This window comes from Lissotriton helveticus, chromosome 1_1 (assembly GCF_964261635.1).
Source record: "Lissotriton helveticus chromosome 1_1, aLisHel1.1, whole genome shotgun sequence".
NCBI classification, from domain to species: Eukaryota; Metazoa; Chordata; class Amphibia; order Caudata; family Salamandridae; genus Lissotriton; species Lissotriton helveticus.
Genome location: NC_136057.1, coordinates 909,572,821 through 909,597,287, shown reverse-complemented (window position 1 = coordinate 909,597,287; position 24,467 = coordinate 909,572,821). Strand labels below are relative to the sequence as shown.

The 24,467-nt window shown below is 47.4% G+C and overlaps 1 protein-coding gene across 1 annotated transcript in view; it reads right to left on the bottom strand.

The window, feature by feature from the left end:
- Positions 1-24,467, bottom strand: part of HEMK2 (HemK methyltransferase 2, ETF1 glutamine and histone H4 lysine) — a 133,904-nt gene that overhangs the window by 38,931 nt on the left and 70,506 nt on the right. The window contains exon 5 of the mRNA XM_078655871.1: positions 12,853-12,936. Coding sequence (XP_078511997.1) covers positions 12,853-12,936 — 84 coding nt within the window. The remainder of the gene's footprint in view (positions 1-12,852; positions 12,937-24,467) is intronic.

Genomic DNA, 24,467 nt, shown 5'->3' with positions numbered 1-24,467 from the left:
CCCTGCTCACTGCTTTGTCTCCACCCCTGCAGGCCAAGGATGGGTGGAGGAATTCAGCTCACCTGTGGCTGGCTGCTGCTAGCCTGCTCACACCAGCTGCATGTGATTACTGTGAGCTCTTTTAAGCCCCAGCTCCCTTCAGGCAAAGGTTGGTCATAGTAGCTGTTTACTGGTGAGACCAATCCTTGGTTCCAGAGTTCCCTGAGCTTTTATTATGCCTTGTTCCTGACCTGCTGCTATTTTCCCTGTTCCTGAATTAGCACTGCCTGCAGTGCTACCCTGACCCCATAGCCTTAGTATTCCTTGTTCCTGAACTGCAGCAGTTTCCCTTCTCCTGAATTAGCACTGCTTGCAGTGCTACTTTGTTTCCTGAGTTCCTGAGCTATAGTTATTCTTTCTTCCTGCACTATAGCTATTCCCTGTACCTGAATTAGCACTGCCTGCAGTGCTACCTTTTTTCCTGAGTTCCTGAGCTATAGTTATTCTTTGTTCCTGGGCTTAGCTATTTCTTGTTCCTGATTTGCACTGCTTGCAGTGCTCTCTTGACTCCTTGTTTCCCGAGCTGTAGCTATGTCCTGTTTCCTTGAACCAGTATTGCCTGCAGTGCTACCTTGACTCCTAAAGCTTTGGTAGTTCCCTGTTCCTGAACCAGCACTGTCTGCAGTGCTGCCTTGACTCCTGAGCCTTAGCTCACTTCTTGTTCCTGCCCCAGCACTGCCTTCTCTGCTACTTTGTTTTCTTGATTCCTTAACCTGCACTATTCTAGTATACCCTTGTAGCCTCCCCTTCTGTAGATCCGTTTCCAGCCTTGCTTTCCATGTCCTTGGTTCCAGTTCTAGTTTGCTGCCTTTCTATTCTGCTGTCTTACTTCTGTTACCTTGTATGTTTGTTACCTGCTTTCTGCCAAGTGTATATATATATATTTACAACAAGGGGTGGTGAGGGACAGAGTCTCTGAATTAAGCAGAATACTCTCACCCAGTCAAGAGATCAGGGCTAGATCCAACACCGTTTTTTAGCTCATTGCACCATCCCAGTTTCAGAACATGGCTGTATGCAAATTAGTCTGTCCCTGGCCCAGTGCATCATGGGAACAGGGCAGACCAGACTACAAAAGCCAATTCTTACACTGGGAAGGAAACAAGCTTCCGGGGACCGGTTTCTGGCATTACAGCCGTCTTCGGCCCGGCTTGCTTGAATCCTGATGGTGCAATGAGCAAGGGACTCATGTCTGAGTATACCCTTCCACGCTTAGGGTGGACACAAATATTTACAACAAGGGGTGGTGAGGGACAGAGTCTCTGAATTAAGCAGAATACTCTCACCCAGTCAAGAGATCAGGGCTAGATCCAACACCGGTTTTTAGCTCATTGCACCATCCCAGTTTCAGAACCTGGCTGTATGCAAATTGGTCTGTCCCTTGCCCAGTGCATCATGGGAACAGGGCAGACCAGACTACAAAAGCCAATTCTTACACTGGGAAGGAAACAAGCTTCCGGGGACCGGTTTCTGGCATTACAGCCGTCTTCGGCCCGGCTTGCTTGAATCCTGATGGTGCAATGAGCAAGGGACTCATGTCTGAGTATACCCTTCCACGCTTAGGGTGCCAAGTGTGCCCTGTCATTTCCTTCCTTTCCTGTTAAGCACTCCTCCTTGCTAGCTCCTTGTCTATTGTGCTTGTGTTTAGTTCTTCCCCTTTGCTGTTACTGCCTTGCGCATTCCTGTTTGATCGCCAGGATCCATGGGCTCAGCTGACTACCTAGGTGGTGTCTCTTGTTCACTGTGAGTTTTGTCTTTGAGTTACATTTAGAACATCACTATAGGTATAAGCTCCACAGACCCTGCCTTTGCATGCATATCCTACATGAGGGTATTTGCAGTCCGTATCTGTAACAGCAATTGCGGGTAAGAAACTTACTGAGCTTCAGTCTTACCATGTGGAGCTCCTGAGTGCTTTACCCCACACCCCCTTTTATTGTTAATGTTGTATTATATATATATGTCTTGCACGTCCGTCCTGGGTGTAGTTAGTCTGAATGCTAAATTGCCTTGTGAGTGCCCATCCTTTCTGAGTCTTACCCATCTTGTTCACTTGTACAGGCTTCTCCTTTGGATCCCTCTTTCTCCTCTGACTCCCTGTAGGATCCTGGGCAGCGCTGCACTCCTCTTCCAGTGTAAGTTTTCTACCCAGTTCCCAGTCCTTGCCCAAGTCCCTGACTGTGTTCCGCATATAGTCCCGGACAGTCCCTGACACTGGGTCTGGATCTGGGGCTTCTGGCGGTGGCCGGGAGTCTGCTGCTGATCCAAACACATGACTGTAATGTCGATGCCAGACCGGGCACCTCCTTCTTTTGTTTGGGTAATTGTTGGGGCTCTCACTTAGAGTCCTTGTTTGGGTGGCAGATTCTTTGTGCGGAGAAGTGTAGGGTGGGAGAGAGTGAAGGGGGACTATTCGTTCACATTGTTTTTTGTTCACAGGTTCTGTACATTTGTGTTCCCTCAAGGTGCCAGGCTCCTCAACTACCTTTTAACTCCTTCAATCGTACTACACCCACCCATAAAGCCACCAGGAGACACACCATCCTCTCATGTAATGTCAGTGTACTAAATGATCAATTTAACTGGGGTGTTATGCTGTAAGTGAAGCGGCTCCAACCAGCCATTCTTTTACTCCAAGAAACACACCACCTGACCAATGAACTGCTCCTTTTTAGGCAGACATGGTTACAGTAGGGTATATCACTCAGGCTTCACACAAGGCTCTCAGGGGTGGCTATATTACTACGGAAATCATTTTCCATGGTGGCGCAGCAAATCTCTACTAACCTCTTTGGCTCCTATGTCTTGCTCACAAGATTATTGGAAAGGCAGCCTGTAGATATTTCTTAGCATGTATTCCCCACCCCGGTTGCTGGACTCAACTTTGAAAAAGGTCTCACAACATTTGGCAACCTCCCCCCAAAGCCCCCACCTCCCCCGGGTTCACAGTTATTGGGGGGGGACCTTAATGCCCTTATGCACCCTGAGTCCTACACAGACTCGTCAACGGTGGCCAGCTGTCACATCACCTGTCGGACTGGGCAGTAGGCCTAGGCTTAGTTGATGCATGGCAACAATACCATCATTACACCTGTCACTAGACATTTCCTTCGCCGCCTTCATCTGGCACTGGCAGGGAGAGACGAACTGCATGAAGACAGCACTCTGCTGTTAGATGTGGAGAAAGCATTCAACTGAGTCCACTGGTTCTTCCTGTTAGCAGCCCTATATAAAATGCAGTTGGGCACCACATAATTTGGCTGGGTAGAAACCAATTACAGGGACCTATGGGCCCAGGTCAGGTTCAACTGAATTTTCTTCTTTCCCTTCCAGATAGAGGGGGGCACTTGACAGGGATGCCCGCTATACCCATTGTTCTTTGCTCTTATGTTTATTGGATTTGTATTGTCACAAATACCCGAAGGTGTCTCGGCGCAGAGGATTGTCAAATGACATATATCATGCTGAAGGAAGTCATTGGTCAAAGAGCCAGGTTTTCAATTGTTTCTGGAAAATATGTTATGAGCTAGGGGCTCTTATGGTGGAGCCCCTAGCGAAGGTACTTAGGGTAGATACTAGGGTGCAGTGTGTATGGTGGCATAGTAGACTGGAAGAAAGGATCTTCCTTTATGCAGATGATATGCTCCTATTTGTTCAGCGCCCTGAGACCAATATCCCCTGCCTGATGGAAATTTTCCGGCTTTACGGTGATGGGGCCGGTCCTTCTACTACCCGGGTCCTCGGGTGTTGAACACTTTGCCTACCTCTAAAGGATCACGCCAATCATTTTCAGATGTGCGTGGCATCAGTTCAAATCTATATACCTTGAAGTACTTCACACTGGGAAACCCTATCTGGGTAGCCATGAGCTCTATAAATCTTTCATAGTAATAATGAGTCAGGGCTTTGGGTGAACTGGAGGAAGTAGTATTGGTGCCAGTGAGAGGAGTTGCGAGGGGGTGGATTGACGCTGGACTCAAGCTGGCGAGAGACACTTCTGCCACCTGGATATGAATGAGGCTTTCACTCAAGAGGTATTGGGACTTAAATGTGGCACCTTTAATTAGTGGGATGTTACATGACTTTGAGAAGTGGGCAACATTGTCACGGACCATGGTGGGCAGGGGAGCACTTCTCAAAATATTTTTACTCCCACATTTCCTTTTCTTCCACCAACATTATACATACATTCTCCCTCCAACTTTTTTCTCGAACCTCTCAGCCCATATTGGGGCCTTTTTCGGGGTCAACAAAACTCAGTGTGTATTGTTTACTAAGTGCCAAATGTCCCCATATCAGGTGGGACTGGGATGGGCAGATGTTAAATTATAATACTGGGCGGCCCATCTGGTGCCGGTAGGTGACTGGCTACATGGGGATAGAAACGACCCGGCCAATCGCCTAGAGCATGAACTCTTTGACCTCTATGGAATCCTTAACTGACTGTTTGGTAATTCACCACCATATGCACTCCCTCTTGTTACTCGCCTTCCCTTCCTTTGTTGGCACACAGAGATAAAGCACATGCATTGGCATGGGAGATTGACAGCGGTGACCCCGCTGTAGCAGGGCACTTGGTTGTCCGAAACAGCAGGACTAGCTGGCTTCACCAAATAGGATTTAATAGGACAATTCCCATTGGGAGATGTGTGGAGGGGTGGTGTCATTATGTCTTCAAGGAGCAGGCAGCAGATTTTCTCCTCCCTAGGTCACAATTTTATCGTTACCTACAGCTACGACACGCTTTGGACATACATCGAGACAAACTTGCCTCCCTCCCATGGAGTAATCCTCTGCAACGCTACCTCATCCTCGATACACGTGGGAAAGGGGGCACGCAAATCTCCGAGACCTCTTGTTCAAGCTAAGGGCACAATGGAAGGCAGAATTGGGGGTCCCTTAGGATGAGGAATGGGTTGAAGCCAAGATGGTGCCCAGTCAGATGGCGATATCAATGCGATTACGCTTAATACAGGTTAAGTACCTACATCAATTATACTACTGTCCACATAGACTCTGGCATGGGGGAAGTGTGGCATGCCCCGGGGCCTCTTTTCATGCAGTTTGGGAGTGCCCAGTGATTGCACAATATTGGAACGTCATTAATGACGTACTGTGAAATGTGCCAATTAAACTGATAGAGCCAGACCTCAGGGTGGCCCCGCTGAGTGTGATGGATTTATTGGGGAGACCCGGGGAGGCTCACTCACTGGTAGCCATGGGATACTTCGTGGCCATATTCATTGGCGAAAGGCTCATGCCCCTCAATCTCGGAATAGACAAATCAAATGAACCAATGGGGGGCCATTTAGGAATTGTTATATAAAACCGGGGGTGGGGGGTTTACACAAGAAATATTTCAAAATACGGTCTCCCTGGACTCAGGCAGCAACAGTTCGAGGATAAGAATTATGGCCTCAGTGCTTCTGTTGCAATGTTAATGGGAATCGTGGGTGTATTTTTGTGTGAGTAAATTTAGTGTTTGATTAATTAAAATCATTACAATATACAGTATTGAACTGAATGAAAATCAATAAAAGGATAAACGTCTCTTTGAGGCGTTGAATGCAGAGAATAGTGACCCAGTCCAGTAATAAAGTGCTGGTGCATTAATGTGACCATGACATCTAGGAGTAGACTAGGGCTAGACAGAAGTGCTGCAAGTGCAATATGAAAGTGGCCAATGTGAAAGATCCCTCTGTCCAAAAGTCCATGTTGAGAGCCTCAGCAGTTCAGTTTCAATCCCTTCCAGCTTCTTTGGAAGCATAAGTCAGGAACCTCACTGCCTTGCAGGATAATTGTACTGGGTTACCGCTTAGTAGAGCTATTACTGCTAGGTGATATGACCTAACTTGCACAGTTAATAGAGCTGATCGTAAGAGTTTACGCCTATGGGTTACACACATAGTCCACACACACAGTAGATGGAGCAGGGTTTTGTGGATATATACGCACTGGTTGTTGGACCAAGACTGCTTCCTAGAGGGGACAAGTTCCTTTAATGGGAAAACATCAAGGTGGTTGAGCAGCAGAGTGTGTTTCCTGACCGGAAAGGAAAAGAAGTCAGTAAGTGCTGTGGCGCCCAGACCGCTTATGCTGGCATTACTACTGATCCATGGCATTTGCAAGAAAATTCAACCTTGTCTAAGGTTCGTGATGAAAGCTTGACTTCTCTGTTGGTGATCTGCTTGAAGGTGGCGTATTTCATAGTGGTTTCCATGCATCCTCAAGTTGCAGGGACTTAATTGACTGATGGATGGCAAAGTGCCATGACATCTTATTGTGGGCCTGTTTTTCAATTTCCAGCCAATCCTGGTGGGAGATTGTGTCCAATGCGGCCGATCTCAGCCTCCAACACAATTTGACTAAGGCCCAGTTCCTTACTGTGCCCTGGTGGTGAAGGCCAAACTCTAACCTAATTTGAGCTTGCTAGACATACAGTTGTAATACAAAGAGCTTTTTGCAGAGGCTCGACTGAAGTGAATTTAAGACCGACACACCTTTCCCTATTAGTAATTCAGAGCAGTAAGGTAATGATGGCATGAATTTTGCTCAAGTGACCTGGAGGAGATGGTGTGTCAAAGTGTTAAGAGTCTTTTGCTGTAACGTTTTTAATGTGAACAAAAGCGCGTTCGTTATTACTCTTCTGGAGGAAAGACCAGTTTTAAAGATTCAGTGCGAATCCATGAAAATGCCAAGGAACTTATTAGATTTCACAGATTCTAAGGCACTGCCATTTGCCCGCCATAAGAATTTAGCTGCAATTGGTTGAAGGGGCCCGGGAAACAGACCACCAATATCGCCTGCATATTGAAGGCATCGGAGTACTTCCTGGCCCAGCCGGGAAAGGGGAGGGGGATGTCGTTCAACACTTAGGCCAGATGACTGTTAAGGTCGGCCATGTAGGAGTTGAATAGACAGGGGGCGGAACGCGCCCCTGTTTCAGGCCTGTGTCGGTGCTGATTTTTCATGTAGTTCTTCGGCTGTCATGGATCTTAATTTGTAGTTAGTATAGAGGTTGATGATTGCATCCAAAAGTCTTGGTGGCACCCTCCCAGAGAGCCATTTTTCCTCAAAGCTGTAAAAGACCTTGTAGAAGGCTGCCTTGAAGTCAACAAATCAGGCATACAGCTTGATGGCTTTTGCTTTTTCTGCAAAAAAAGACTTACCGCCAGCAGATTAGTTATTGTGCTCCTGCCTGCTCTGAAGCTGGTTTGTGTTTTTGCGAAATGATGTTTGAATGATTGACACTTGCCTCCAGATCTAGAATCAATTTGGAGCAGGGACAGCTCTTCCGTTTGAGCGGAGGAGCGTTACCCCACTTAAAAATCGCCCTAAAGATAAAAAATAAAATGGCACTTATTTACCATTTTATTTTTACTACCCCTGTCCTGATCCAAGTGTCAGGACGGGGGTGGGGTAAGTGACAGCAGCAGGGGGAGGGTGGGCTGGTATTGAATTGTTTAAAGTGCGCATGTCTTTTTGGCTGGCACGTGCACTTTAAACATCTCTAACCCAGCTCTCTTGAGACCGCAGGGTTAGAGGAAGCCAAAGCCTCCAAAGCACTGTGGAGTGCCAAATGAAGCCGCTCCCAAAAATCTTAGTGCTGCTCTCATGCTGGTGAGAGCAGCTCCAGGATTGGCCAAGGGATTTCCACCATCCGGTTCCTGTGCCGGCGAAAGAAGAGGTCCGGAGCAAGGACATTGCTGAGCTCAGTAAGTTTTATTTCTTTATGGTTTAAATCTTTTATTGGCATTTCAGATATAACAAAAGTGAACAGGACCTCCTGCTCCTTCAGGACAGTGCAATACAGACTTCGCAAGTCAGCAAATATGATTTACCAAGGAATTGCTAGGAGCTGGTCAACCAAGAACAACCCACAGAAACATGTGGTGAATTAAACAATAAACCCCCCCGTCCACAAATTATAACGATGGTAGTATCAAGGAAGCTAGCGTGGTCTGGAGAACTGAGAGCGCCTGGGCCCGCGCTGTCTGGGGATTGGCGTGTCTGCCAAGCGAAGGAGCCGTAAATACCGGGGGCAGCTCAGTTCCCGGAATTCCCCAGTGAGAAGGGTCAAGAAGAGTCGTCACAACTCCGGAAACTCGCTACCTCTACCTGCCTGTGTGAGAGCTATTTTCTCCATACCCAGCACCATCCACAGCCTGTGCAGCCAACCCGAGTGAGGAGGGCCCTGACGGGATCGCCAGTGTGCGAGAATGTTCTGAGTAGCTGCCCCCAGGGCGATGGCTATGAGGCGGCCTCTCCTAGATTTCAAAGGGTACATCAGTGCATTGGGAAGCCCTAACAGGATATACGCTGGGAAGCGTGGGAGTTTGGTGTCCAGGTGTGAGTCGATATCTTCAAGAATTGTGGCCCAGTATGAGTGCAGTCTATTACAGCTCCAAAGTAGGTGTTCTAGTGTGCCTAGTTCCCCACATCCCAACCAGCATCTGTCACTGATGTGAGGGTCGAACCTGTGGAGACGCTCCGGTGTATGATACCAATAAGTGGCTACTTTGGTCAGTGTTTCGGTAAGGCCTGCATGGTAGGCTGAGTGCCGGGCCCTGTAGTATATACCGCTCTATTCTTTATGGGAAAGAGTTCTCCCCAGTTCCCGTTCCCAGCGAACGATGCCGGCGTTCTAGGTGTGTGTGGGCGCCGCAAGGAGATGCTTATATAAGTCGGAAATGTAAAAACAACAGTTGATGGACAGAATGCAGAACAATGTCATACATTCACCCCAGTACAGTAGGCACAGGGTCAAGGCGGATTTGCATATGGCCATGTCTGAACTGGGGTAGTGTGGAGTGCAAAAAAAACCGATGGATTTAGGCCCAGATCTCTGTACTGGGGTGAATGTAAATGTACAGGAATTTATATAGCGCAAATCACCGAGCGGTTTCTAAGCGCTTGCTTAGGGAACCCGTCCTGGTATTCCCCTGTGAGATAACCCCGGTAGGGTATCCGCAAGGTGAAAGCCAGGCATCCCGCCGCGAGGGGCCGTTGTGGAGATTAAGCAAGCTATTGCCCAGAGTCGCAGAGTGTGAACCCGTGAATCGAGTAGGCACCGGAGCGAGAATTGTCGAGTCCATGACCATTTTTAGGACTCAAGACCCCGCCGAGCCGGGAATTGAACCCTGGTCCCTGGCTGACGTCTGCTTCCAGGTCTGCCTCCTCTAACCAGTGAGCCACACTTCTCCACAATGTATGACATTGTTCTGCATTCTGTCCATCAACTGTTGTTTTTGCATATATAAGTCGGAAACCAGTTTCTTGTCGGAAGATTAAGTTTTATTTTTTTATACTATTTTACACCTGCATCACTCCCCCTCCATAGATGCCAGGAGCCAATGGTGTGAAGGCACAAAGCTTTGTTTCTACATCGATTAGGGTGATTACTATGTAGTTTGAAGGATTTGAGTGTGTGCCTGATTTATAAATTGGCTGTAGTATGCTGCCACAGATGGCATTTGTTAAATGCGTGTGGTTGAATAACGGCATTAAATAGGTGGCCCAGAATGTGGGATCTTTTTTAATTAGCACATCTGGAAGGGCATTAGGCCCTGGCACCCCCTCTGACCTGAGCCTTTTCTAAAATATGTGCTACCTGTGCGTGGTTCAGCATAGGGTAAGACACCTCTGTTGGCTGTAGAGTTTGAGAATTATGCCAATGGACGTCCACTTGTGGCCTTAGTGGCTGGCCCAGATCGGCATGGGTGTAAACAGCAGCTATGTGTGTTGACCAGGCAGACTCCTTAATGTCGGCGTTGTAATGTCAGTGGGGGCCATTTACTAATGTGTTGATTTTGGCCCAGAAAGGTTTGAAATCTTTTGGTTTGCTTGCATGGAGCAATTTACTCCAAATGCCCGTCATGACGTTGGATATGGCCATCCACACCGCTATTTTATCGGCTTGTTTCATTTTAGCAATTTAGTTTTGTTTCATTATTGAAATGACAGTCCAACGGGAGCGCTCGTCTGATCTCCCTGTTGAGTTGCCTTTTCATTTTCAGCAACTGTGGCGCAACCCATTCAGCCCCAATCGGGCCTCGGCCGTTCTTGAGAAGAGGTATGGTTGGAAATGCAATTATAAGAGTTTTGATGAAGCCCTCCCAGGCCTGTAAAGGCGTATTGATGGTAGACGCACTCAATGGCTCCATTTCAAAGTAGAGGGTGACAAAGACCATAATCCTAGCTGCCGTTGTGTCTTTCCACATGAGACGCCTCCGACTGAACAACGGTGGGGGTAAACATAGACCGTTTGTCACTGGGGCCTTTAGGGGGGTGATCTTGAGTGCAAATGTTTGGGCAGAATGGACGCTCTTTGGAAAAATTGGTGACTCCCACGAATAGGTCGGAGTCTACCAGGATGCAATCCAAGATGGGATTAGCACTATCTGCCAGTCTGGTAAACGCTGCTGGCTGACCCGGAAGAGGATGCCCGTTTAGTGTGTAAAAACCCAAGGCTTCAAGTGCAATGATGCACGTCTTGCCAAGCTGGACTGTCCTGACATGATTGCAAACTATTTGTGGAATTTGGATGAGAGGCTTGACATATGAGCCTTTGAGTAGATTCATGTTGAAGTCTCCAGACAGCATTATGTGGGCTTGTGAGCAAATGGATTGGTGGATTTTAACTGGGCCAGTCATGGTCTCGATCTTTGCATGTTTGTTCTTCTTGCCTGTATTGATGTATAGATTCAAGATGAATAATGTCAGATGCTGCTCTTTGTGGGATGAGGCGGAGAGTTTGACACATTGTATCCAAGATATGCCCAGGTCCAGGTGTTCGTGATTCCACAGAATATCATGGTAATACAGAGTGAAAGCCCCCCTTTCGCCCTCCCCAACCTGGGTTATTTTGTGGCTTCAATGTGATATTCTTTAAAGCCTACAATGGGGGTCATTACCTGCGTCCAGGTTACCTGTAACAACAGGAGATCTAATTCTCGTAGGAAGCTTAAGAATTTGTCATTTCCCACCTTTCTGCTAAAACCTTTCACATTCCAAGAGCAGAATATAAAAAGGTGAACCAAGGAGGAGGCTCCATATGGCATATCTCATGAGACCCTGATGGCCCCCGTGCTGGAATGAGGCACTGGCGGCTGGATGCCGGGATTTACTATGAGTTGTACTCCATAATCTGACAGTCACGATCTGGTTATTTGTAAATCCTCCCTGGCTGCTGTTGGATGTGCAGGACCAATTGCCCTCTTTAACATACCCCAGTGTAAGCTGGATGTCTCTAGCGGTGTAGGCAAAATCAGGACTTGGATAACTAACCGGTTCAAGTTTCTTCATGTCAGTGCTGCATGCTGCAGATGGTTCTCTATACTGCCAAAGCAGAGCAGCAATACTTTCATGCATCCAGGTGATGGGTTTAAATAAAACCACTTCTATGCTGTTAGATCTTATGTGGTTCAGGTGTTATAGTGCACCAATCAGCCTTAGGACTGCACTCCTGTTTAAAATGCCATGGTGCTGCCTGGATTTGTAACGGGGACTCAACTCCAGCCTTCCATTCTCCTGGTTCTAGCCACTGACCCCAGGTAACAGTTCTGTGGCTGAATTTGTGGTGGATGCACAAAGATTTTGCCTCTCAGTGCCTTGAGTGGTGGCAGTAGTGACCCGGAGGACTCTTTCATTTGGTGGGTGGTGAAGCACCAGGGTCAATGATCTGTGAGCACTGTTTCCCAAGGGGGTAGGTGGATTGCTGGATTGATGATCATTCAGGTAAGGGGAATACGAGGTTTCAGCGTTGAAGATGACACACGTGACTCTGGCTAATTGTGATGTTGCTGTATTCCAGAAAGGTGCTGGTGATGTTGCTCTGTACGCAAAAGCCTCCTGTAGGTGTTCCTGTTGCTCGGACATTACTAGATCTTGTGGTACAAACATAGCTTTATTCCAGCGGGCCCTAACCAGCTCGGTAGCTTTAATATGGCCATCTGGCAGCGGAAATATCGGATTAAATGAGGATTAGGATTTCGTCCTAATGTCGGCCGGGTCCATCTTTATTTTTGAGGTTGTTATGATGGACTTGGTTTTGCGAAGGGTTGGGACGTTCTGCTCTGTTTCTCCTTGCTTTTCTAAGTCGCTTACATTCCCTCTTTGAGAGGGGACTTCATGGGATTGTTAGAGGAGGGTCCTGGACGTGCTCATTTTGGGGGAGTAACTGGTTCTCAGTTGAAACATCGGAGGTGTGGTTTGTTAATGCCCCCGTTGACGGTTTTAGATATTTTTGGGACTTGTTACAATACTTGGGCTCGTCCTCCTTGTGGGAGGAGTTCGGCATTCCTGTTGATGGACACTTGTGATAGTGATGTCCTCCCTGGACCTGGGGATTGTGAGAGAAAGTACGAGCTTGAGAGACCATAAATTCATCCAATATTTCTGATTAAATTATGGGAACTGATGCGAGGAGGTCAAGTGTCGATGCGTATTGGCAGGAATGGTAGGTCGTGGCAGGATCTTGCTGTACTCTTTTGATCATGTCATTCAGTACATGCAATACAAGTGAAATAAAAAGCATATGTAAAAGTATGCAAACAATTGACACCATTGTGCCATAGTGTATATTGTGTGGAGACCGAGCGGGTGCACACATTCATGTATTCCATCTGCCAGATACTTACTGTGGAATCTCCTGCAAAGTACATTGATGAGTGGCCCCTGGTTTTAACTGAGTTACAACCAATGTGAGATTCTCTAAAATGCCCTTGTATCATGCCTTGAAATTATTCTCCACAGCCTAAATATATAAGTAGCACATACCTTTCAACTGCATGCCCACGAAGTTCACAGCCTTACCTCTTCAGGGGGAGTCGTCACATAAGGTGGATTAAAAACCAACAGATCAACAAGTCCATGTAACCGTGGCAATAACCCTTTGACCTAGGAGCAAAAGAGAAGACCCATGTTCTTACACTTTTAATATTGAACAATGAAGCAGCACATTATTAATGCCAGCGAAATAAATGGAGTTAAACAGTGGACTGCTGGTAGGTTACTGTTGGCTTACAATGACCAGTGATATCCAATTCAAATTTAAATTATGCCTTTCTAACTGGAATAAGCATACATTTTTATGATTAAAGTATTTTATTGACGTTTTAGTAAACACAGATACTGCAATTAAGTGTAATATGATACACCTTTTATTAGATTATTGTAGGTCAGTAGAAACATATTTTGGGGACCATATTTAATAAATAACATTCTATTACTAGACCTCCTACAATTTTTTTCACACATCATACCCTTATATAGAAATTACTGTTGAACATTTTTGAAACGTTTATTAAAAAGTTGCTGTTATGACTGGTACTTAAAGCATGGAGTTTATATTATATGTACTTTTATGAACAAATATTTTATATTGGAGTGGAGTGGAGAAGTGTGGCTCAATGGTTGGAGCGGCAGACCCTGATGCAAAGGTCTAGCCCGGGACCAGGGTTCAATTCCCCACCTCGGCGGGTCTTGGGCTCAAAAATTCCACGGACCTGATCATTCTCGCCTCGGTGCCTATTCCAATCATGGAGTCCCACTCTGCAACTCTGGGCAATAGCTTGCTTAATCTCCACAACGGCCCCCACAACGCTAAGGATGCCTGGCCTCCACCTTGGGGGTGCCCAGGAGTGGACACCTCACAGGGAAAGCCAGGATGGGTTCCACAGCGGTATTCGTACAAGCGCCTTGAGACCCTTGCGGGTGAGTAGTGCGCTATACAAGTATCAATTTACATTTACATATTTAACGTACACTGCATTGTATAACAAATGTCTTGCTAAATAATACACTTTTAAAATTACTTAATCTGGCCCTTGACAAACATCCTGCAAGAGATGAAAATCACCCTCTCACCACTTCTAACATGCTAAAATGTGCAATGCTGGCTTACATTCGAGGTTCTAGTGGATTGATGTAAGGGGCAAAGGAACTATACCTAATTTGAACTGTGTAGACGTGCTGTCCCTCATGTAAAGTAGTGAGCTTGTGACGGAACAAACATATTCTATATGGGGCCTCAAATGGTTAGGGCGCCATAGCAGATCCCAGGCAGCTCTTCCTGCAACTGTACGGTCCATATATAACCATTTCTTGACCTACTCTCAGGCCTTTCATAACTCAAATCAGCACAGGTGCGCAGCCTAGTAATTCCGCCAAATGTCTGGAAACAGCAAACCCCCAAAGCAGAAGATCAATCACAATTTTGCTGGACAATCGTACTCTCCACCCCTTGACCTCTCTGTTGTCCCCCCACCAGACAAAGGTATCTTTTTCTTCACACTAAATATTTCTTCAATGGGATTCGAATAGACAACTCTGGAACAGGTACAATAGCCGTGTTTACAAGATAGAGCGTCATTTGGGCAAGACTGCTTGAACACTCATCTTAAGAGACAGCCAGTGCGCTTTAAAAAGAATGGCGAGGGAGTTTCTGAAGTCAATGCTAAGGTACCGAATGACCCCAAAGCCCATTGAAATGGTCACCTATCTTGTGAGGAGCGAATGTGGGTGTCTGCTAAATTCAGATTCAGAATCTCGGAATTATCAATTTGGATTTTTAATTCTGCCTCCCTCCTATATCGTTCAAGATGATCTCTAAGGACAGGTGACCCCCCACTCATCCTTTATTTCAAATATGTATGATTTACTCTATTTTGCTTTAAGGCAATAAGCTAGTAAGTAGCTTGTTGTCCATATTGACCAAGTCTAAATTGTTTGTCAGTCTTAGGAGATGTATTTCCGCTTTGTTAGCTTGTAAAAGATTCAGCTGTCCCCTAGCCTACCAATTTTCCTGATGTTTGTCACTGCTGTACATTCCTTATTAGCCTTTTTTTGTTCCTGCAATCAGTTTTGTAGTTTGTCGGTCTACAATCTTCTTTCTCTATTTGTATGTGCACCAAAGGCTATCAAGGTACCGTAGACAGTTGCCTTGTACATCTCCCGTTAGTACCATAACAGATGGGGCTATATTTATGTCTATCTAAAAAGTTCAGTTTGTGTTCCCTCACCTCCTGCATCCAGACAGAGTCTCTCAAAAAGTAATCCTAGATCTGCCATCTATGAGGCATCCTGTTTAGATATGTCTTCCTCCAAAGTTCTATGTTCCCAATCTCTGTTTCCTGCACCCAGACCATATTGCTGTAGACAAAAGTGTAATCTAGGTGTGTGTACCTACTGTGCACCGACAAAACGTAGGAAAATGTCCCGTCTGTGGGATGGAAATGTCACAGAATATCTAGAACACCGAAATCACTGAACATTATCTTTAACTCTTTGCTTGCAGCTCTGGACATACATCCAGGATGTCTAGGCTTGTTGATATCTGCAATCTGCCGCATTGTAGCACCACCATTATGACCTTATCATCCAAGAGATGGGACAAAGAATGCACAATGTCATTAAGGAACCTATCCTATGCTGTATTAGGGACATTTAGAAAAAGCACTGGAAATCACTGCTTGAGCACTTAAACTGACACCTAGATCCTTTTGGGACAGAAACTACATACGAAGCTGCCACCCTGTTTGTAAAAATAGCTTTTCCTCCTGATTTAGAGGCATCTGATGCAAAAAGTCGAAGAAGGTGTACTCTATACCAACAGGAAGTCTATGTCTGTAGCTGCTGTCTCAGATAATAACATGCTCCTTGACATTTATTTGGCGAGTTAAGTTCTCTTACGTTTAGGGAAATTAGCTTGAAAAACTATTGAATAACTCTAAAGATCACTACCACATTTAACTGTCATAGCTAAGGTGTCCGAATGCATGATCTCTTTTTCTCCTCTACCTCAAAGCTTCCCGTACTGAACAATCCACTTACACCTAGATTGGGGCTTTGTCATCTTCCTCCCTCTCCCCCAGTAGATGAAGACCTAAGTTGGCCACCCACTTGAACAGTACCAGTTATGACACTCCCCAGTGTACCATTTGACAAGTCAGGACAAAAGGAGGGAAATAAGTAGATAATAAGAAAACTGTAATGAGTGTTAAAATGTGGTTCGGACACAACTCAGCCTTTACAAGCTCTTATGCACGTATGGTCAACGAGCGATACTTAAATTGGTTTTCACCATCATCAGCACTCCTGCCCCAGCTCCTCCATAGCTTAGGGAAAAAAAGGAAATCATTTAGCCTGTGTATCCCTATTCCGTTGTGCTCTTGCACTGGTTATGTTTGCACTCCCATCTGTTGTTTTTTAAAGTTCAGCTCATGGAACTTCTCTTCCTCGTATTGAATCTTCAATGGCTCTGTTGCTTCTTCCACTGATTACACAGTTGTTTCATTATCTTTCCGGCAAAGCTGCAGACTGTCTGCGATATTAAATTTGCTTGGATTAGAATACCTTTGCCTCAGGATGATACAGGCTCTTTCTCAACAATGTGAATGCTACCAAATCGTGATAAAGAGCTACCTGGCTACCTTGCAACAGTAATTGAGACTGTGTTCTACAGGCTTTTAACATATGCTTCTTTGTCTCTACAGTTACAACAGAGGTAGTACCGCATGATAGAGCGCGACATTGAATGTAGGATTGCTACTGAGCCCAGTCTCTGCGTGTCTTTACTGAGATCAATGATACCATTGGCAGATATGGCCATACCTTCAGAAGACCCTCGGATAAGGCCCTATCGACCCCAATTCCATGTCCTTCCTTTCGAAGCATGCTAGGCATGTGTGTCTTTAGGAAGTACAAAGGAATAAAGCTTTATCTGTTGTGATGCCTTCACCATATATGATGAGGGCACTGGCACTGGCACTAGTCAGTCAGACTTCTTGACCACAAAAGAGCCACCAGAGTAAGCAGGGGCTTACAAAAACAATTTAGATGAAAGTCTCCAACACGTACCACAGGATCAGAGAGTCCTTCTTGAGTAGTAGGTGCCAAAATCCAGTATAGCACTCTTGGTAATCTCTACACGTTACCCTACTTAAGCAGTGAATGTAGTATAGAAGCTCTCCTCAGGGGCCACGTCAAATACAGAGCAAGGATCTGTCCCAAGCGATAAATGCTCTCTAGAGCTAAAGTTTACTGTTTACTTTTTACTTGTTCACAGATGGCAGTCGCAGTCTAGAAAAGAAGCGCTTATATATCACCTGAAGGGCAGCCGCCTTTCTGCCAGTGACCTACATCAGCCAACTTTCTTTTGCAGGCACTGCCATTCATGACCTTGAATTGCTGGTGCCCTCAGCCACTAGATCTCTCAATCAGCCTCTCAGCCTCCAATGCCACCTCGGAGAACCTCAGTCTGACAGGCCTACAAATCCTTGAGAACAGCACTCTTTCACAATCCGAGCTTTTCCCTGCATCAACTCTGCTTTTATTAAGTACCGAGGGTTTATGTTTTAGCATTTTAGGAACTGTCCAAAGGAATGTGGCCCAGCGGCCCTACTTGGCCTGCCAATGTGTATGATGCAGCAGATGGTTTCAAGTCTAGAAACTCTACTATACACACTTTACAACCTGAGGCGTTGGGGGATAAACAGTAGCTACCGGAGCTTTGATGGAATTGGCAACAACCTTTTAGGGGAGAGACACCTCTTTAGTGCTACAACAATATGTGAAAAAAGACCAACCCCAAGGGGAACTAGCAAATCCTTTTCTAAGCAGAGGTGCCAACTTTGCGTAAATCATGAATCTATAAATACTTTTGGTGAAATAATACTAAATATTAAAAATATATATTTTAACTAAAGAGTTAGCCAGGAATAAAGAGAGTAGGTATAAGTGCTAAACATGGAGGACAGCAGATGAGGAGCAGGGACGTCACAACCAAGTGGAGGGCTAGAGAAGTAGGGAAAAGCGACAGATTACATGGAGGGCAACAGAGCAGGAGGAAGAAGAACTGACAACAAAAATTGCGAAAAAGCCAGAAAGTAAACCAGAAAAGTTAGAAGGCGGCAAGGAGACATGGGCAAGGAGGAGAGAAGTAGCACAATGTCATAATATTAGGTGGATTTGAACACTATATTTTTATAGGTAACCCTGTTTCCATCCAGGGTCTGGCTCCAGCTACAGGAATGCATCCAATACATTCACCTGTTTGCACACCCCTACTTGTGCCATGCTAAACTTGGGGTTATCCACCATGGATCCGATTGTTGCTACTACTCAGATTATCACCACATGCAGGGACCTAGTATTATATATGTCACATACACAATTCACTTGCATGCACTCAACATGCGATTGGAATGTCAGCACAAGGGTCTGGGGTTTCACATAACAGAGGAACTTTATTACATGAGGGTGGTCAGAAGACCACATTCTCTGTGACAAAGAGAAAAACAGCTAATAATTCAAACAGACAAAATTCACAACTAATAGTTCACAAAAACTCTGTATATTCCACCCAGGTCTCTATATTCTTATACACCATATGGCTTTATGCTTGGTTTGCCCCTCCAGGTCACAGAACAAGTTCTGAACTTCATATTACCAGGAACAGACCCCTGAAAAGAAACCTATGTGCTGTGCAAGGCAAGGAAAACCCTAGGTTCTGTAGGGGCCTGGGGTGTGTTGTGTTATTAGAAACAGTGATCCCTATGATAAACAATGATGACAAAGAAGTGAAAATAATTTTCTTTTTCAAAACATTCATAATATTTAATAACATTTTTTTTTGTAAATAATCAAAACAAATACAATAATTAATATTCAGTGAGGTGAGGACGTGCTAGGTGTCCAAACAGTGATACAATGGCGCATAGCGCATAATACACGAACGATCAATTATGGAAACTGCCCATTTAAAAAGTATAATCAACACAGGTCAAGAGCCAAGTGTCAACTGCATTTTGATCCCATCACAATTATGGGATCATCATCAGGACTCAAGACAATACGGGCGGGACAGAGCTAAATTAATTAAACAAACAAAAAAGGAAACATGAAAATGAAATTAAAATGACAAAATAAAACATGAAAACTAAACTGAAAGTAAGGTCATGATGCTGATATTCCACACCAGAAGGCTATATTAGTAACACGAAGTAACTTTACCGATAGCGAGGTGATGCTAAAAGGTAGCGGATGGGAAAGAAGAAAGCACCGCTGCAAACCCAGTGCACTGCCAGGGAAATTAAAATATTGTACAATAGAGGCAACAAGGGAATCAAAGGCCTGGCTTATCAATAATTGCTTCTCTGGACGGAGCGTATGGGGAACTACGCAGATGAGAATGTGGCGTGTCTCAATATTCAAAGAAATTGAGCGGGGAAGTAGAAACAGACAACAGAGGCTCCCGAGTGGAAAAAATTGAAAATGTCGAGTTGTCAAAGAGGCCTAAAAGACAACTGCAAGATATAGAGGTCCAAAAAGGGCGGAAATGGGTGTCAAACTAACCTTGAAGCCTGCTTGTGTGGGACATCCACAATGGGGTGTTCCCGGTTCTAGGATGCTTGTTTCAGGTCCAGGGAAGGCTTGGCTTGGCAGCTCGGGCTGGTCTGTTCCCATGAGGAACAGGGTCAAGACTGATTAGCACATGGCTGGGTCTGAACTGGGGTGTCAAAGTGAGCTAAAGAACGATGATAGATTAAACCCAGATCTGTGACTGGGGGTGAGTGTCTGAAAAGTTTCAGTGCTTCGTCTATGTCCTTGTGTTTGGTTTGTTCGCCATAAGTTGGCAGGGTATGCCCATACATGGGTCCCTTGCTCACTCAAGTATGTTGGAATCCTGCCGTTATCCTGTTATCCCGTCTGAGGTCCGTATTAGCAGGAGATATTGGACGGGAACTTATAGTAGTCATCCTATGAGGTCCATTGTTCTTCTAATCAAGGACTATTAGGCATGCAAATCATGGGTCCTACTCTGGAGAGGATCAGTGGCCCTTATGAGGGATCACTCCACCCTCAGGCTCTCCAGTGCACTACCTGGGTCCTGTTTGTGAGGACCATGATATTACATTATATTCTTCCGGCTCAGGGATCTCACCGTTCCATCATTTTTGGCTCGGACCTCGAGCCCCCTTATCATTCACCTAACAGTGACGTTTTGTTGCCATCCCTCCTGTTTTTGTCCAGGCATGTCCTGGTCCTAGGATGCTAGTTTACGGTCCATGGAAGGCCTGGCTTGGCAGTTCAGGCTGGACTGTTCCCATGAGGAACAGGGTCAAGACTGATTTGCATGTGGCTGGATCTGAATTGGGGTGGCAGAGTGGGCTAAAGAACAACGATGGATTAGACTCAATTCTGTGACTAGGGGCGAGTGTCTAAAAAGTTTCAGCGCTGCGTCCATCATCTCCTTGTGTTTGCTGTATTAACTGTATTCCATGCAGCACCCGGTGAAGAGCATAAACCAGATAACAGCGTTTAGGAAGCCATTTTACCTGACCAAACATAAACAGGGGTAATAGAAAGAGGACACTGAAGTCATCATTCTTGTCAGACCGTGACGGCTATTTTAAAAGGGAGTGTATACTTAGTAACCAGCTCAAAAAAAGGTCATAAAAAAATATATGCTTTCTAGAAAATATACATTGTATAGTTGGAGGAGTTCAATACATTTTAAGCATTCAAATTCTTATTACTGACAGAAGGAACTAGGTATAATAATATTATATTTTCCCAGATGTGACAGGTAAAGTTTGACACATCGAACAAAGAGAGCAACAATTAAATCTCACAATTATAATTTTAAGGTCATTCAAGAAACTTATCTGGAACTATAAGAGAAATGAAGTCCAGAATTTGGAGTTACTTCTAATCCTCAAAAATTGGCTATATGGAAGGGAGTTCCTGAAGGTTGGTGGATGATAACTAAAATAAAATAGTAATGTGTTCCTTTCCATAGGTTTTCGGAACTAGTGTATAGTAGGTCATTTTCTGTTTTAGTTTTCAAGTCTAAGAATATGATTTATGACCTATCACATTGGAGTGTGAATTTATTTTAAACTTTAGCCATTTGTGAAAATCATGTAGGGAGACCTCTGGGCCATGCCAAATTATAAAACATATCATCAATGTTTCGATTCCAGAGTAAAATATTGTCAGAATTATACTCTGTTTCATATTATCCATAAGCAAAATGGCAAAATTGGATGCAAAGACAGCTCCTGTACGTGTCCCTTCAATTTGCTGGTGGAATTCATTCTCAAAGGCAAAAATCTTTTTTGAAAGAGTCAAATGCAGAAGAATGATAATTAAATAGGTTGGAAGCTGGTGTGGCCTAGTTTTTGGAACAAGTATGTCATGGATAACTTTTATCCTTTCCCTTTAGGAAATATTTGTATACAATGACTCAGGGGCCGATTAGGATGGCGGACGGATCCGATCCGTCCGCCATCCGTGCCCGTGCCACCTATTTCCCCCCCGCCATATTACAAGGGCGGGGGGGGGGGGCGACCGCCGCGCGAAAGGTCTAATATGGTGGCGGCGTCTATCAGACACTGCCAGCCATATTAGGATGTGCTGTGGGCAATGCCTTTCCGTGGCGGCAATGCCGCCACGAAAAGGCATACGGTCTTTGCTCTGGGGGCCCGTTGCAGGCCCCCCAGGGTGAAGGGGGGGGGGGGGGGGTGGAGGATGCACATAGGTACCCCCCTGCGTTTCAAAATACAACATGGCAGTCACCGCGCAGTGCCTGTCATGTTGTGCTTTGAAACGCACAACATGCATTTTTAGCATTGCGGCGGGCGGTACTTTCAGCACCGCCCGCCGCAATGTTAAAAATGCGGGATGCGAAGATGGCGACGGAGTGAGACGCTTTCTCGTGTCCCTCCGGCGCTGAGCCCAGCTACGCGTTGTTATAGCACCTGAGGCGGCCTGCTCTTCCACCCGCTTGAGACTGCTGTGACTCCTGGCACTGAAGGTTCCGGCCCGGTGCTTCGGCTGTGGCCGTGGAAGCCCAGAGGAGGACATTGCCGCGATAACGACCTGGGGCCCAGCAATCCCCGGCATTGCGTAGGGAGGAGCTCCGGACTTCCGGTCTGCGATCCGCGGTGCGAGACGCTAGCACTGCCGGAACCGCAACGGAGATAGGCGATCGGCCCTTGGCCTGCGGCGCTTCTCCCCTTCACCCCACCGGGGGCTAAGCTTGGAGCGTAGCGTCGCTCGGGAGGACCGGCTGGCCCGGGTGAGTGCGGCGCCCTCGCTGCTTCCCCTCCCCCCGGCCACGCTTCAACGGACCTGAGCGGCGGCCCGGCCGCGGCCTCCCCCCTCTGCACCCGCTCCTGAGGGCGCCCTGCATTAGAGTGGGGACATCGTTGACCACCTTCGGTCGGGAGGGGCCTGGGAGAGGGCCCCGGAGTACCTGCGGCTGGTGATTCGTGCTCCCGAGCCCTAAGCACTTGGCGGGCGCGGGCCCTGGGCTCTGCTGGGATCAGCCGAGATCGTGGTGGTGCAGCTGCGGCGTAGGGAGTGCGCCGGCCTGTTGGACTTGCGCTGCCCCCCGTGGCGTTGGGGTGCGGCTCTGCACGAGAGGTTGAGGAGCACGACAGGTGGAGCGGGAGAACAGTGGTGGGGGACCAGTAGCACTGGGGGCCCCGGCAGCGGAGCTATCTTTCACCGGCCCCGTCCCTGAAGAGTGTGGGAGGCTGGGACATCTTCCTGGGAGCGGGCCCCCTGAGACTTGACCGCCTGGAAGGAGCCCCCTGGGGAGACCCGGTGCCCCCCTGCTTGTGCCACGCCTGGGCCTCTGGAGTGCTGAGAGGTAGTGAGGTGCCTCCGGCGGGGGCCCGACTAGTGAACCACGAGGCCCGAGTGGAGAGTGGAGAGTGCCGTCCGGCGAAGGGTGACAGTGGTGAGGCCACACAGAGGCCGGGACCGGGAGCTGGGGAGCCGTGCTCCTGGGACCCTGGAAGCATCACCGACGGCGCTGCCCCCTAGGGCGGAGTGCTAGTGGCAGACGCCTGGACTACGGACTGAGACCTCTTTTTTGCGGAGCACCGACGTAGAAGAGGCCGGTACACGTCCTGCTCCCCGAAGCGGGTCCTGAGGCACCCTTGTGAATACCGGAGGGGTGACGGTTACCCTCCCCGGAGGAGTCGCGATGTCCTCCTCGCTGCGCAAGGGGAAGGCCGGAAAGGATGGCGCGGCAAAGTCTTCGCAGCAACCAAGGTCCCCTGGACCAAGCGCCTCGCCCAGGAGAACTCGGACGATGAGGCCCCTGCCACCAAGGCCTTCATGACGGAGCTCTTCGCCTCCATCAAGGAAGACATCTCTGAACTTCGCGCCCAACTAGCGTCGGAGCTCCGGGAGGTACGGAGGGACGTGGATGACCTCGGAGAGAGAGTGGCCACGCTGGAAGACCATGACCTAAACGGGGCAAATGACATCCACCAGCTGCAGCAGGACATAATTAGGCTCACGGAGCAGAACTTGGATCTTCAGGCCCATAAGGAGGATCTGGAAAACCGTTCCCGCCGGAACAACATCCGCATTCGGGCGGTACCCTGGGACGGAGAAGCGGGTGATCTGCGGGGCTATGTCCAAGCACTTTTCTTACACGTTCTGGATGACGCTGATGTTCAGGAAATCAAGATGGACAGAGTGCACAGGGTCGGTCTCCCTAGACGGGGAGGTGGGCCGCCTCCAGACATCCTGGCCTGTGTGCACGATTTCCAGCTGAAGGAGCAGATCTTACGGAAGGCACGGACTCTCTCGCTCCTGCAATTCAGAGAGCATCATCCGCAGCTATACCAGGACTTAGCAGTGACGACCCTTCAGAAGCGGCGGGAATTCCGCCCGGTGACCGCCTTCCTCCGAGAACGCAACATCTCCTACTCGTGGGGTCATCCCTTCCGCATCATCTTCCGTTGGGAGAACAGACTTGCACAGATTCGATCTCTCCAGGCGGCCAAAGATCTGTTGGGACTGGACGATGAAACTCCTTCACAGGGGTCTGGCAGATCACAGCAACGTCGGCGCAGACGTTCCTCCTCGTGGCAGAGAGTGGGCCCGGCCTCGGATCATGGGCGGCCTGACCCTGCAGGTCTCCTTCAAGAAAGAGGGGATGCAGTAGCTTCTGTGGCCTCGGCGACTTTGGCGTCGTCTCATCAAAGCTCCGGTGCCGCTTGAACCTTGAGCCGTCTGCGGGCTGGTGCCGGGGGGGCTCCCGATACCGGGTACTGAGGGTTTCAGTGTACTTTTGGAGAAGACACCCCGTACCGTGGCCTGTGGGATCCTGCACTGGATGCCACTCCCCTGGCCCGAGAGGACCACTCCGAACTGTTCCCCGATGGGACTGCTAAGTACAATTTCTCTGTTCTTGTTTGTTTTTGGGTTGGGGCGGGGTGGGACATGGCGGGGTTCTGTGGGGGGGGGCCTGTTGGATTCTGGAGGCTCGGAAGTGTGGCGGGCGGGGGGGACTGTTGGGGGAACGGAGGGGTGGGGGGTTGGGGAGTTTGGGGGGGTTGTTCGTTGGGGTGGTGATGACAGGAATGCCTGGATGATTGTACGTACTGCTTTGGATGTGTGGGTCG